At 48.1% G+C, this 14,895-nt stretch overlaps 1 protein-coding gene and 1 pseudogene across 2 annotated transcripts; one reads left to right on the forward strand and one right to left on the reverse strand.

Moving 5' to 3' along the window:
- Positions 1–4,415: 4,415 nt before the first annotated feature.
- On the reverse strand, positions 4,416–8,879 carry LOC100272775 (eukaryotic peptide chain release factor subunit pseudogene; annotated as a pseudogene). The gene is made up of 3 exons (NR_158588.1): positions 8,780–8,879; positions 4,994–6,426; positions 4,416–4,841 (listed from the first exon to the last, which is right to left on the reverse strand). The product of NR_158588.1 is annotated as a eukaryotic peptide chain release factor subunit pseudogene (transcript).
- A 3,134-nt stretch (positions 8,880–12,013) lies between these two features.
- Positions 12,014–13,808, forward strand: LOC100281873 (exodeoxyribonuclease V). Its single transcript, NM_001154793.2, has 2 exons — positions 12,014–13,181; positions 13,307–13,808. The coding sequence occupies exons 1-2, from the start codon at positions 12,183–12,185 to the stop codon at positions 13,388–13,390; spliced, it is 1,083 nt and encodes a 360-aa protein (NP_001148265.2). The 5' UTR covers positions 12,014–12,182; the 3' UTR covers positions 13,391–13,808.
- The last annotated feature ends 1,087 nt before the right edge of the window (positions 13,809–14,895 follow it).

Raw genomic sequence — 14,895 nt, forward strand, 5'->3', positions numbered from 1 at the left:
GCCGTTGGAGAAGGCTGCTGGCGATGGGCGCACCGGACAGTCCGGTGCGCCAGCCACGTCATCCTATCTGTTGGGGTTGGAGCTGGTCGACCGTTGGAGGCTTTGTCCTCATGTGGCACCGGACAGTCCGGTGCCCCTCTGATTCTCTGCTCTGACTTCTGCCGCGTGTACTGTTGCGCACTGTTCACTGTCAGAGTCGACCGTTGGCGCGACCGTTGGCGCGAGGTAGCCGTTGCTCCGCTGGCGCACCGGACAGTCCGGTGTACACCGGACAGTCCGGTGAATTTTAGCGGAGCGGCCTTCCGTTTTCCCGAAACTGGCTAGTTCGAAGCCACTTCTCTTTGGAGCACCGGACACTGTCCGGTGGTGCACCGGACAGTCCGGTGAATTATAGTGGGCTGCGCCTGAGAAACCCGAAGGTGAAGAGTTCGAAGGCAATCCTCCCTGGTGCACCGGACACTGTCCGGTGCCACACCGGACAGTCCGGTGTGCCAGACCAGGGAGCACTTCGGTTTCTTTTTGCTCCTTTGTTTTGAACCCTGTCTTGTTCTTTCTATTGGTTTCTGTTGAATCTTTGACACCTGTAGAACATGCCATCTAGAGCAAACTAGTTAGTTCAATTATTTGTGTTGGTCATTCAACCACCAAAATCATTTAGGAAAAGGTTCAAAGCCTATTTCCCTTTCACACACGTCATTAGGCATAGCGTTCCTTAGTGCATAGTGGCCGATAGCAGTTGTTGGGTAAGTCGGCTTCGATGCTTGCATGCAACGTGAGTGGAGGGAGCCACGAAGATCGGCTTCGGCGACTTGCATGTAGCATGAGTGGATAAGGGGGCACGTCGTTAGTTGGCTAAGATAAGCATTACCGTCTTGCGTTGCAGCCAGTGATGTGTGGCTAAACAACTGAGAGAGAGAGAGGACGAGGAGACGCTCTGGATCGAGTTTAGTTTGTATTGCTTGTTTGGTACTCTAATGCCAGAACATTAGTGCCGTTTCATCTCGACATCATCTGACTTTGTCGAGTGTGAACAAAACACTTGAAAACAATGTATACGTGGTATGGTTTTGTATATAAGAGCCGTGGGCTGAGGTTGCCTGCTCTGCATGCGGATTACGATGTCTAATTATATATACCCGCCTTCATCTCCTACTGATGTATCGTCGGAGAGAGGATGGCATGTATTGGCGTAGCACACTCCCTTACCTAGTCAGACCAAGACTAATCAAAGCTCCAGCTAGCTATGGACAAATGGACAAATAAATTTCTCGCCCGGGAAGCCAGGAGTAGGAGGACCTAGGGGCTAGGGCTGGCTGCTGCCGATGCTCCCATATCAGACAAGTTGACGTCGTGCACGTTCTCACAGCCGTCGGCTACGCCAATACCAACATCTACGTACGTAGTCTACAGTCGTGCCCGTGCATTATATAGGATGACAGTACGGCTTGCATGTAGCGTGAGTGGGAGGGCAGCTGCATGCATGCCTACATGCATGCCTGCATAAAGGGAGGTGAGGGCACTTTGTGGTCTACATTAGCTTCTTAATAGTTAATAGAGATTTCAAACCTCATTCTGCGACTGCGAATGGTGTGGCCTACACCATATATGAGTAAACTACCGGAGACACGGTCTTATAAAATAATGAGAATATTGTGCACTTATTTAAATTCTGAAAAAGAACGACAATAGGAGGACACCATTAATTTTAAAACTGACGGAAGGAGGTATGAAACATGGTTTTGGCTATACATGTCCAAACGGGCCGGGCCGACAGTGGGTCCGTGACCCGGCACGGTCGTGGCCCGGCACGAGCACGGCCCGACCCGACTAGAGGCGTGCCCGGGCCGGGCCGGTCCAATAGCCGTGTCGGGCTTGGGTTGGCCGTCGGTGCCGCGGTGCAGGCACGGGCCCGGCACGGTAACGAACCGTTTGAGGGACTGATTTTGTAGCGGACAGTTTATTTTTAGCTATAATACTTATGATATGTTATTATATGAGAGCACTCTGACTTGTGATATGTGTTTATATGTGTATCTGAAATTCTTTGTCTAAATATGTATCTAAAATTGTAAATATAATTAATTAAATCTAAAATAAATTTGAAAATTACATTTAAATTCTGAATTTTGGAGTGTTTTTTTGTTTATGGGACCGGGCCCGACCCGGCACGACAGGCCCGCCGTGCCTCCGGCCCGGCACGACCCGTGTAAGAATAATTGTGCTGGGCCTGGGCCGCGTTAACCAGCCCGCGGGCCGGGCCGGCTCGGCACGATACCAAACCGTGCCGGGATTGGACTGGTGTCCATCGTGCCGGGCTTGGACTGGTGTCCATCGTGCCGGGCCAAGCCGTGCTCGGGCCAGGCCGGCCCGACACGACCCGTTGGACATGTATAGTTTTGGCTTTGTCAATCAAGTATGTGGATGTGGTATAAGATTGACAATGAATTCAATGCTATTCAAGATTATCGGTTTTACTCGTAAGAATATGAATGCTTGAGCATGAAAATATATATATTCAACATAAGAATTTTGGTACATTGATACCTATTTATAAAATTACTAGCAAGTTACTCGTGCTTTGCTACGATTTTTATATATCATATAAATATATATATTAAGATATTTATTTAAATATAATTATTGTTTATTTCTAAACACTAAAGTACGTGTGGTTTGGTGGTTAGTACCAAATTTTTGAAACTGGGGGTCTGGATTCCAGTGCTCGCTCTGCACTTTTTTTTGCGCGGTGTGGTAGCTGTGTGGGTGGGTCGGGTGCTGAGTAGGCGCAGTAGCTGGCTGTGTGGGCGAGTGCTGAGCAGGCGCAGTAGCTGGCTCTGTGGGCGTTAGGTTCTTAATAGAGTAGTATAAATAAATTGGAGCAAGGGGGTGTGGATTCTTAATAGAGTAGTATAAATAAATCGGAGAAAATGGGTGTGGCTTCGGGTGCTTGTTTTTACACTATTTTTTGTATGATGTGATAGCACGATGGGTGAAACGGTTGTATCACCAGGTGGCACATTAGGTTCTTAATAGATTAGAAATAGATAAGACCGAGTCAGCATACACCTTCGCCTTTATTACGTGGTACTCTTGGTAATTTCTTCAATGTTTTATAACTCAAAAAAAAATCGTTACCTTAATTTTGTATTTAAAGAAATTGTTGGTGAAATATACGAATTGACATATCAAGAAGCCGGTTAATATTTTCGTTGTATTTGAGCAAAAAGGAAACACTAGTGAGTTGTTTCTGCATTGGAATTTCAAATACTTCACGAATGTTTCGTTTGTGGAATCTAGTAAGTCATCATTATTTCGCTCAAGTTCTTGTTATATGTGAAATAGAATGAGTGGATCCATCACAACAACATTACTTACCAACTAATCATTAGTATTAGTACAAGAAAAATGATCATTCCACTGAATTTGAGATGCAGACTCATTATACAGGGTCTGACGGCCTGTTTGGTTCGGCTTTTTTCTGAAGAGCTTTTCTGAAAAGCTGGCTGTGGTAAAAAGCTGGTTGTGCAGAGAAGCTGGTGGTTAGAATCTAGGTGTTTGGTTCGCCTGCTGTGAAGAAAAGCTGGTGGTTAGAATCTGGGTGTTTGGATACGCAGATTCTGAGATTGTAGATTCTAATTAAAAAGGAAAACATATATAAACACCGAACCAACAAGAAGGTCATTACATTAAAATTAGTAGAGTTCATTACAACATAACTATCGATACATTGATATATTAAACTACAACACTAATGCATTTGTGTATGGTGTGAAAATTGGTCAAAAATGCCCTTGTTGTCTTATGTGCGTTATATAAATAAGCTCATTTGGACATCACTTATTAATTATGTTCTTTTAGTGCTACCGTATTCTGTATTGATTTTTTATACGAACTATATTCGGAAGCGTGTAAAAGTCAAGCCACAGAAAAAAGAACTGTCGCTAGACAGTTCTAGGCGACGCGGCCTTTCCATCGCTTCCGCTTGTAACAACTGCGGCCGCCAGAATCGCGACGCACAGAAGCTGTTCCAAAAGCGATGCGTTTGGAACCTCGAAGCGCTTATTCCGGCCAGAATCGGCTCCAAAAGCCGATCCAAACAGGGGCATCATCTCATGTAAAACAGATCGATTTCCCAAAACCAAACCCTCCATCTAAAATAGCCGGATTCCTGAAACACTACCCAGTTTCAGGTACTAAAAGGGTGGAAAAAGGCCGAGACGTCTTAAGGTCCACCCGACTTCATATTCCAAATGTAAGAAGTCGAAGTCCCTACGGCCGTGCCTTAGCATAACAGGTCAACATTGCCAACATAACGGCAATTGTGCAAGGTTAGAAAAAAAATGCAAAGGACCCCGGTGCAACGATCCAAAACAAGTTGCACCAGAAAATGAAAACATGGCAAGAGGCAATATGATGACACAGAATTGTACTCCATATCATAGCTTCGTCGTTGCAAAAACTGCAAGAGTAGCAGCTTGCGAGTCACAAAGCATTAAGCAACAACCTTAGCACACAGACTCACAAAAGACGATAACATAGCATAAAGCACCAAGGCAACGGCAATATTTGGCCTTTTTAGGTACAAATAAGTTTCTGACACAGTACTACCCCGACGAATACTGAAAATTAAACATCCTTAAAATACGGTAACTTCTTGGCACGTCACTGTATTGGTTTGTGCACTTAAACAACGGTATCTTCTCGACGCATTACTGGAATAATTGTGATATAGTAGGGTATCTTCTTGTCACGTTACTCCCATGATTGTGACTCAAAATCATCTTAGTCTTAAGCTCCTCTTGAAGAGGATGACGCTGGCCCATGCCCATTAATCCTTGGATCTGGAACAAAGGGGATGAATAGTAGTCAAACTTTAATAATATGGAATGATGCAGAAAACATATATCTTTACAAATAAACGAGATGAATAGTCAAACATAAATAGTATGGAATGATGCAGAAAACATATATCTTGACACAGATGGATTCTTACAGTTGCTTTTCGTGTGCTCCTGCGTAGGTATGGCGAGGTCGAGCTGTTGCGTCCTTCCATGGGCCAGCCCTGGCATGAGATTGGCTGATTGCTAGTCAGAGTCTTCATACACATCGTCATCATCAGAAAGCTCATCAAAAGAACGGATATCCAGCTGGTAGCGCAACATGCCACCAATGCCACCAAATCCTCTACAGAACTGGGATCCCTCCTGAGACTTGTTGGTCACAAACTCCAGCGAGCAACCAAACTTCTTGTATTCATTGGCAAACCATTCCAGGAGAGACATTTTTTCCTGAACTTCGAGATCAGTATTGGTAGATGGGTCACGGAAATTGCTCTGGTCAGCTTCCTGCTCTTTGTTCAGATGTTTTATAATAATTTCCCCAGTAGTACTGTTCTTGATCACATATCTGTTGATATCCAGATTTTCCCACACAATCAGGGTCTCGACAGCACCCATTTCAAGAGCCTTCAGAGTGTCATCAACACCAAAGACATATTTCCCAGTATCCTGACTGATCTCTTCAAAATACTTGCCAATTAACTTCTTTTCTTGAATGAATTTCACATTTGCTAGAATCTCAGCAGATAATTCAATAGCTTGGTTGAAACCGTTCTCGCCACCATACGAAACATCAACCACATTAAGTATCTTGGCTTGGAGTCGCTGATCAAACATGTCAGATTGGCTCAGCTCAGTCTTAAAATCTGCAGAACCGGCAAGAATCAATCCTGCAACATTAGGCTGACTAGTAGCTGGATTGATGAAAAACTGGGTAGCAAGTTCAGCTGTTTTGCGGACATAGTTATGGCGTTTCTCCATCCGAAGCCGAGCAAAACGCAGAGCAGACTGCCCTCCTCTACCATGCTTCTTTGGGAGGTCAACAGTGAATTTGTGAAGCACTTCACGGGTATTGCCACTTAGTGTGCCAAAAAGAGTACCATTACCATCCATAACAATGAACCCAAACTTGTCATCAGATTCCAAGAGCTCATTTAAAGCCTCAGTGTGGAACTTGTTGTCACAAAGGTAGAGTGACACATTGATAGGCTTGAATGGCTCAAAATCAATAGTAACTTTCTTTTCCTTTCCGTCTTCAGTAACAATAGTTCCAGTGTACAGAACCAATCCGTTAGGAGGCACTTTGTTGTAGAGCTTCAACCTCTGCTGAGCTGAGGTGATGGCAGCCAACACAGATTGACGATTAACTCTACTCTTGATGTTCGAAGCAGTACCATATTCATCACCTAACATCTTAGCCACTCGAGCAACCTGATCACGTGGAGGCATGATTAGAGAGATCATGCTTGTGCCATTGCCTCTGGCTGATTCCAATGCCTTGATCAGTTTCTTAATTTTCCAAATCTCAATGTTCCTGTCAGTCTCATGGCTATCAGACATCTTGACAGAACCTGGATGGTTAACTAACCTGCAGACCACAAAATCATACAAACCAGAAGAAATGAGATTCGAGGAGACAACTTTAAAAGAAACAACGGTAGAGAACGTACTAAAAATATTTGCACTAGGAGCTATCCCATCCCTCTTTTGTTTTGGTTAACATTAAGTCATGAATTGAGTTCCTCACAACCCACTTGGACAACCATTGACATCCAAATTAATTAGTCACGCAAACAAAAAACAGAACAGCACTTATGTAAACAATAAATCTTGGCCGAGTGAAATTACTTCAATGGAAGTAGCATTCTTTAACAATCCAGACTCGGAATAAAAGAACAAACAACATCAGCCTATATATAAAGACTACATCATTAAAGATTTATGACACACAAAATCCACTAAAGAAAATATTCAACTTTAGAAGATCTAATCAAATATGGGACAAATAGTTTGCCAGCAATGGTTCCTCAGTGCTAACAGTGAACCACTCAAGGCCCCAAAACAGTAAGGTTTCAAATAAATGTGATCAGAAAAAGTCTGTGCTCCATTCGTAGGCATCTCAATCTCAAATTACTATGCAATGTCCAGCAGGCCATTGCCATTATATAAGAAACCACTTCTAGTTATCTGGAAATTGTAATCACAAATGAAAAGAATTTTAGAAATATAAACAAAAGAAATCAATTAGCATGCATCAGCCAATAAATTAAGGAGATCTGGCTAAAAGTTGTAAATGTAACAGCTTAGATAAGATGTAACTAATACAAAGCTTGACCTTAACATTGGCCACAATTAATTATAGTTTAGCTTAGGACAGCTTGGAATGCTGTAACATTCAGGTATACAGCAATCTTAAAGATCACTCAAGCTCATCTCCTACTAGTACATACAATGTTCAACGTCCAACGTAACACCCAAGCATAGTTGTCAAGGCGGCAAGGCGAGGTAAGGCGACTGACCCCCTTTTTACCTTTTAAGCGATAAGGCGTATGATGAGGCGACGCCTTAAATATAGTTAAAATATAAAAAATATTGATATTTGAGAAAGTATTTAGGATAAAAACGAGGAAAAGATAAAAGAAAAATAAAAACTTAGCCCCCAGCCTACAAATCAGCCCAAAAGCCCACTACGCAATAAAATAGGTTAAGCCCATTTTCTCTCCCTCTCTCTCCCAGACCTCTCCCTCTCTATCTTCTCCCAGTCCCAGCTGCCACTCCCGACTCCTCCCCTCCCAGCGAGGCAGTGACCCAACCGCCTCACTCCCGACTCCCAGAGACCCAGCCACCTCCCCCTCTCTACCCACTGGCGTCTTTCCCTCTCCCTCTCCCTCTCTCTCTCTCCTGTGCTGACCGCTGCTAGAGGAGCCTCTGGAGCCGCCGCGCCGATGCTGGAGAAACCGCCACAGCGCCGCTGCTGGAGTAGCCATGAAGCCGCTGTTGGAGGAGCCGCCGTGCTGCTGTTGGAGCCACCAGTGGCCTCTCCCACTCGCCAGCAGGAGTAAGACGAACAGGACGCCTTACGTCGCCGGGGCGCCTTACCGCCTAAGCGACGCTTAAGCGTCGCCTTGGGGACGCCTTAACAACTATGCACCCATTGTGCAACTAAGAAGTCATTAGTGTTTAGAGTTGTGACAAAATAGTAACTGCTAAGTGAACATTTTTAAGTATTTCCACCTTCAAATACAATGCCAGGTCATAAAAAACAAAGGTATCCTAAATAAAAAAAAAACATCTGGGCAATGAATTACTAAGGACACAGTGCAGTTTGCAAGCAAGGCAAAAGTAACTTGAATGTAGCAATCAAACTAGACAACTGCTTTCCCTCAGTGCTTAGTTGCGTAGATCTATGAGCACTCTAACAGATATGTACATTTGTGCTATAACGTGAGATTTAAAAACAACAATTCACTAACTCAGAATGGAAAAAATATTTCCTCCTACCGCGCCCCAACCCCACAAAGAATTATCGAGCGACTAGTTAGTGTTTCTATAAAATCCCCACTCACATCCTCCGGGCATACTGAACAAATCAAACCAAACAAAAAGCAAAAACTTCGGCTACCAATACAAAGTACAACACGGATCTACAAAATACACACACCTAACAACTCGTGGACAGATTAAGGAACTACGGAGAACAGTCAGCCTAGCAGATCTCGAATCGCGACAGCAGATCTTCTCAGAATTAGACCGAATCAGACGAAACCGCCTTAACGCTACTGAATTTGACGATTTCGTCAACCAACTACGAAGCAAGCGCGACCCGATCAGGTCCGATAGACTCGCGAACCACTACGCGCCACCACACAACGATAAGAATCGACAGCGCTGTGAGAACCTGTCGCCGCGAGGAAGAAAGGATCTGGGTTATAGTTCCTTACCGAGGACCGAAGCGAGGGGAGGAGGCGGCGGCGCCGAGGGGAATTGAGGGCGGCGGCGCCGAGGGGAATTGAGGGCGGCGGGGAGATTCGTGGAAGCCTGAAACCCTGGCGCGTCTGGTTGTCAGCTGGTGTGACCCGATAAGGCCGTGGCTAGATATACCGCGTCGTTGCGGGCTGGCGGGCAGGTACCCGCCCGCACACGGGCCCGCGTGCAGTGGGAGCAAGTCGATTCGAGCGGCCAAATCTAGGGCTACTCGTGTCTCGTATGGCCTCCGGGCTCTCCCGGTTGTGATGCGGCTTGGACCGCACGGTAACTTCTAACTTGCGTGCGGACTACGATGGCTGCAGCAGACTGCATCCAGCGGCCCAACCAAGGGAGCCCAAATGCCCAATCAATTTGGAGGATTTTAGGCCTGATGTGGATGTGGACGAGGCCGAATGCGGCGGGGCACCCAGGTGAATTTGCTTTGCTCGGGTTCTATCTCGAAGCCTCTCGTGTCTCGGGTCGAGGGTACAGGATATAGTTTACATACGTTATGGTCCTGTTTGGCACAACTTATTTTCAGTTTTTTCACAAATTTAAGCAGAAGTTCTACCAAACAGCTAGCTTCTGCAGCCGCTTATCAGAATACACTAAAAGCAGCCAACAAGCAGAAGCTGCTTTTCACCAGCTTATCAGATAAGCTGCTTTTCAACAAGCAGCAGCTGTGCCAAACAGAGCCTATGTATAGAATCTCTTTTACAGACCCTCACATACATCAGCTGTTGGTCTATATAAATAGGAAAAAATAAATTACTAAAAGGTTATTTTGTAAATTTGGTTTGTTTTTGTGGGTCTCCGAGTGATAGATGTGAGGGATTGTAAAAGATAATGTTTATATCCGGTATGTAAAAAAAATTCCCAGGATATAGAGGCGGTCTTCCGCTCTTCCTCGGTTATATGCACGCAACAAAAAAAGTTTCAGCAGGATATACTATCTCATCTATGTAGGTTATTGTAACAAATAATGGCATAAGTACTAGTAGTAGATTAAAGCAGCCATAATACAAAGAGCGTTATCTAATTTCCGGAAGTTCGTGTGACTCAAAGGAATTAGAACGTTACCTTCATGAGGGCTAGTTTCTCCACTGCTAGGGCAGGTATAATTCTGAAAGTATAGATCAGTTTTCCAAGTATAAAAGACAGTATGATAGAATTTTGAGTTTTTAATCATAAATACAATTAAAAAACAATAGAAGAGTCTATTTCTTATATTTTATTAATCGATATCTTAGAAACATTTCAAAAGACCATATATTAAATATGACCATACTTGCCCTCAGTTGCGATATGAACAGGGAAATCAATCCACTGCATCTCCCATGTCAGGACTCCTGTAGTAATTCATGATCGCTGTCAGAGTTGTTTGTCTAGTCCAGCCCTACGTCCATGTAAGTATGGTTAATAATGAGATATAAATTTTACACTATAAAATGTAAGGATCAGATCGTGTTAGGATTGAATTCTATTTCTATTCAATAGAAATAAAGAAACACTTGGATCATGATATATTTGGATCATAATTTAGAACCCTAGCAATTTATAGAGAAACATTTAAATCATGATACATTACCACCCCTGTGTGTACGCGAGTGCTGCGCCGCCATGGCGAGACAAGACCCAGAGACATCTGTTTGTCATTTAACATAACCTGCGAGGTTTCGAAGTCAAACAGAGTACAGTTGGTCAGTCAGTAAAAAAGGGGGGGGGGGGGGAGAGAAATAGCTGCAACCATGGGAATCAGGCGATGATTAATCAAAGAGCTATCTCCTTTGAGAAGTCATTACGCACCGCTTCACTCCATTTCCATTGAGTCAGTCGGAGTCAAGGCTCGAGAGGAAGGATGCCGCGCTGTTTAGTGCTAAGTGACGCAGCCACCTCGCAGAGGCAGAAGCGCACAAGGTCAAATACACAAATCAATTTTAAAGAGGCAGGAGCCCGGTGTGAGTACGTGCGGCAGCAACAGCCGCGTTGGTTGGCGTTGCGTTGGTGTTGTTTCCCTTCTTCTCGTCATTGGTCAAGCGCGGTGTACTTTCTTCACCTCGCTGTAGAGTGACGCGAGCAAAAGGCTCACTCGCTTAGTCGCTTTTTGCTCTCGCTCTCCATGGCTCCTCCACCCATCCATGGTTGGTGCCTTGGTGGTCGCCGTGGCCCGTGGTCGTTTCAGACGTTCTCCCCGTGCAGGAGGCTGGATCCCTTTTGGGTAGAGGCGAGCGGAACTGTTCTCGAGCAAAAAAGACCCCAATGGTTGCGTGAACTTTTGGCCCTGTGTTCTCGGTCATTGGTTAGTAATTTGGAATCGGAACACCGAACACGCGTAGGATCTTGGGCTAAGTGGGATTTTCAGACGACCGCGAGTCCGCGAATGCTTCTGCTGCCAGTTGGTAGTTTCGTATTCTATGGCCTACTGGTCTACTGGGCACGTACAGTAGAGAGCAAGTACAGTAATATATCAGAATCGCATTTCCCTCGTGGCACTTTGTGCCCCCACAAGCCTGACACTTTACGGCAATTTGTACAGCACAAAAAAGATATTAGTTCCCCTTAGTAAAGAAAAAAAAACAGTTTTAACTCCAACTCCAAGCAGCGATTTGGTGCTACAGGAGGAGTAGCCAACTACACAATGTTGAGTCAGTTAGCTAACACTGTAGTCTCCCTGCATCTCAGGTAATCTATCGGCTTGGAATGCCAATGCTTTGCCAAATCCAGACCAGAGCTTCAACAACGCTCCATGCTGGCTTGTAAAGGATAGGTTGGATTCCTCAGGCGAGTCACTCACTGCTATGCGGGCCCGTAAGGGTAAGGCCGTAACGCCATGTAAGCCAGTAGCCAGCTGCCAGCCCACCACCCGAGACAGCCCAGCGTGGTGCACGCCAACGTGGACCTGTCCCGACCCGCAAGCGCCCTGCCGCCCTCACGTGCACCCCTCGCCCGTACGCACGCGCGCGGACGGGGTCCATCTCACGTGTCACGTCGGGCGGTCTGGTCCCCTGCCGAGGCACGATCCAACGGCGGGCGCGGGGCGCCCCACGCTGTGTCTCACAATTGGACTCGTCACGAGGCGGACAAGCACCGGTCGATATGGATCTGACGGCAGCAGTTGCCGGTAGAGGATGAAGCCGACAAAAAAGTTAAAGGGTGGATTAGTTAACGCGAGAGGGTTAACCCCGCCCGACCCATCCCTATTTCATTCGCTGGTCGCGTCGCCACCGCTCGCTCGCCCGCCTCCCCATCCAATTCCAAACGCAAAGAACCGAATTCCATTCCCCACTCGGGCTCCTCTGCCGTCCTCCTCCTCGCCTCGCCTTCCGGCATTTGCTCCAGCTCTTAGACCAGCCGCGCAATACGAGGCTGCCGAAGGGGATGGAGTCGGACGCGTCCACCTCGCCGCGGCGGCGCAGCACGAGCTGCTACAGCGACAGCGGGGACTCCTCCTGCTCCGAGCCCTTCAGCGAGTGCGGCAGCGACGACCTCTCCTTCACGCCCGCCGCGGGCATCCACCGCCTACTGCTCTCCTGCGCGTCCGAGGCGTCGGAGGACGCCATCTCCTCGCTCGTGGCGGAGCTGGAGCGCCCGTCGCCGTCGCTGGACTCGCTCCGCCGCGCGGCGATGGAGCTCCGGCTGCTGGCCAAGCACAACCCGGACAACCGGGTCCGCATCGCGGCGGCGGGCGGCGTCCGGCCGCTCGTCAGGCTGCTGGCGCACGCGGACCCGCTGCTGCAGGAGCACGGCGTCACGGCGCTGCTCAACCTCTCCCTCTGCGACGAGAACAAGGCGGCCATCATCGAGGCGGGGGCGATACGGCCGCTGGTGCGCGCGCTCAAGTCCGCCGCGTCGCCCGCCGCGCGGGAGAACGCGGCGTGCGCGCTGCTCCGGCTGTCCCAGCTCGACGGCGCCTCCGCGGCGGCCATCGGCCGCGCGGGCGCCCTCCCGCTGCTGGTCTCCCTCCTCGAGACCGGCGGCGCGCGGGGGAAGAAGGACGCCGCCACGGCGCTGTACGCGCTCTGCAGCGGCGCGCGCGAGAACCGGCAGCGCGCCGTGGAGGCCGGGGCCGTGCGGCCCCTGCTGGACCTCATGGCCGACCCGGAGTCCGGCATGGTGGACAAGGCCGCGTACGTCCTCCACTCCCTCCTGGGCTCCGGGGACGGCCGAGCCGCCGCCGTGGAGGAAGGCGGCATCCCCGTCCTGGTCGAGATGGTGGAGGTCGGCACCTCGCGGCAGAAGGAGATCGCCACGCTCTGCCTCCTGCAGATCTGCGAGGACAACGCCGTCTACCGCACCATGGTCGCTCGCGAGGGCGCCATCCCGCCCCTCGTCGCCCTCTCCCAGTCCTCCTCCGCCCGCACCAAGCTCAAAACCAAGGTACACACACACACACGCCACGTCTCGCATTATTCCCCGCATTCAACAGAAATATCCAATCAATTCGCCCGTCTCAGCTTAACTCGCAAACTAATGCGCTTCCGTTTTTTCCCCCGATTGCGCAGGCGGAGTCGCTGGTCGAGATGCTGCGGCAGCCGCGGAGCCCGAGCCTCCGCGCGCGACCAGCGGCGGTGGTTGCGGCGGAGTGACGGCCTCCTTCCCAATCATCCCCCCCACTTGTCTTCTTCGGCGAGACGAGCCGGCGCCGGTCGTCCGGCCGGCCGGCGTGCGCGTGTAAATACCAAGCACAGCGTGTTTGCGTCCGCCAGCGAGTGTACAGTTTCCTCAAGCGAGATGTCGTCCGGACGATCGAAGAAGTATCTAGTCTCCTTGTAATTTCTTCCACCCAAACCTTCCGTTTGCTCCCCTTCCGCCTCCACTTTCCACCCACTTTGGGTGTGTGTGTGTCTGCAGCGAAACTTCGAAAAAAAAGCTTCGAATTCGCGTGTGCCCGCGTGGGCTGGGCTCTGTGCTTCTGCTAGTCGCAGGCTCGCAGCAGTGTGTACGTGCGCGCGCTACGTCAGGAAATCAACTTGGTTTTCCGATCTTGTGGTGGAGACCAGCAAGAAAAAGGCTACGTATTCTCTATTCTGTTCTCGGGTTGGCTGGGGGGACCTGCAACTGCAATCGGGATTGGATGATTCCGCGGTTCCGCTGTGGTGGCTGCGGTTTATTACCCACCAGCCACGACCGTCGTCCATCGGCACCGGCCGGCCGGGTCCCTGCTCCGTGGCACGAACGGCGCCCGTCGGGTCGTTCTTCGTTGGCCGTGAGACTTGGTAAATCGGCAACCTTTACCGGTTCAACCGATCGCGATAGCTCGAGCTATTCTAGTGCCATCTTTGTCACCTACTACTCGACTACTCCCTCGCTTTCTTTCCCATAACGAGTACTACACTTACAGAGTTCAAAATTTATCTTAAATAGCTATAAAAACACCTAACACTAGTTGTCTTTTCTTACCCTCTTTATTTTTAAAAGATAATGGTCATAACTTTAATGAAACTTTTATAGTGATACACATGTGTTTTTTTTATACTAAGAACTAGTTTTAGAACTCCATTTTCTCAAAGAATTTCTATTTTTCTAAAAAAAATAAACCAATTTTCTATTTTCGTAAGAGAAATTTAACTTTTTTTTTGAAAAACAGAAAGCGAAAATGAACTAATTTTTATTTAGAAAATAGAATTTTTTTTTTGGTAAAATAGGGTTTCTAAACTAGCCGTAAGGTTGGGAAGAAGGGGATTGCATCACTGACCGAAGAACCGGGCTCTCTCCCCCGCTGCCGCTTCTAGCTTCTTGCCTTCATGTGATCTGGATTCTAGCTGACACGTTGTTGCCTGGCCCGGTGGCAGGCCAACTCGGAGAGAGGGAGAGCTGAAAACGACGGCGATCGCTCTCTGGCAGATGAATCTATAGTCCACCTAGCTGGTGGCACCGTGGTAGCTCCGGCCTCCGGGACAACCACAACGCTTTTGGCGGCCGCTTGGATTGATTGGTATCTTCGGAGATCTGAAATCTCAAGCACGTCAATCGCTTTGTCCTTTGTTAATTTGGCCCATCCGCTGCCGGAATGTATCTCTGCTTGTTTGGGAATGGCGTCGACGCAGAGCAAGTACCAGCTATCTGTCAGACAGATATTTTGCACCTTAAT

The sequence above is a fragment of the Zea mays genome, chromosome 2 (genome assembly GCF_902167145.1).
Source record: "Zea mays cultivar B73 chromosome 2, Zm-B73-REFERENCE-NAM-5.0, whole genome shotgun sequence".
Lineage (NCBI taxonomy): Eukaryota > Viridiplantae > Streptophyta > Magnoliopsida > Poales > Poaceae > Zea > Zea mays.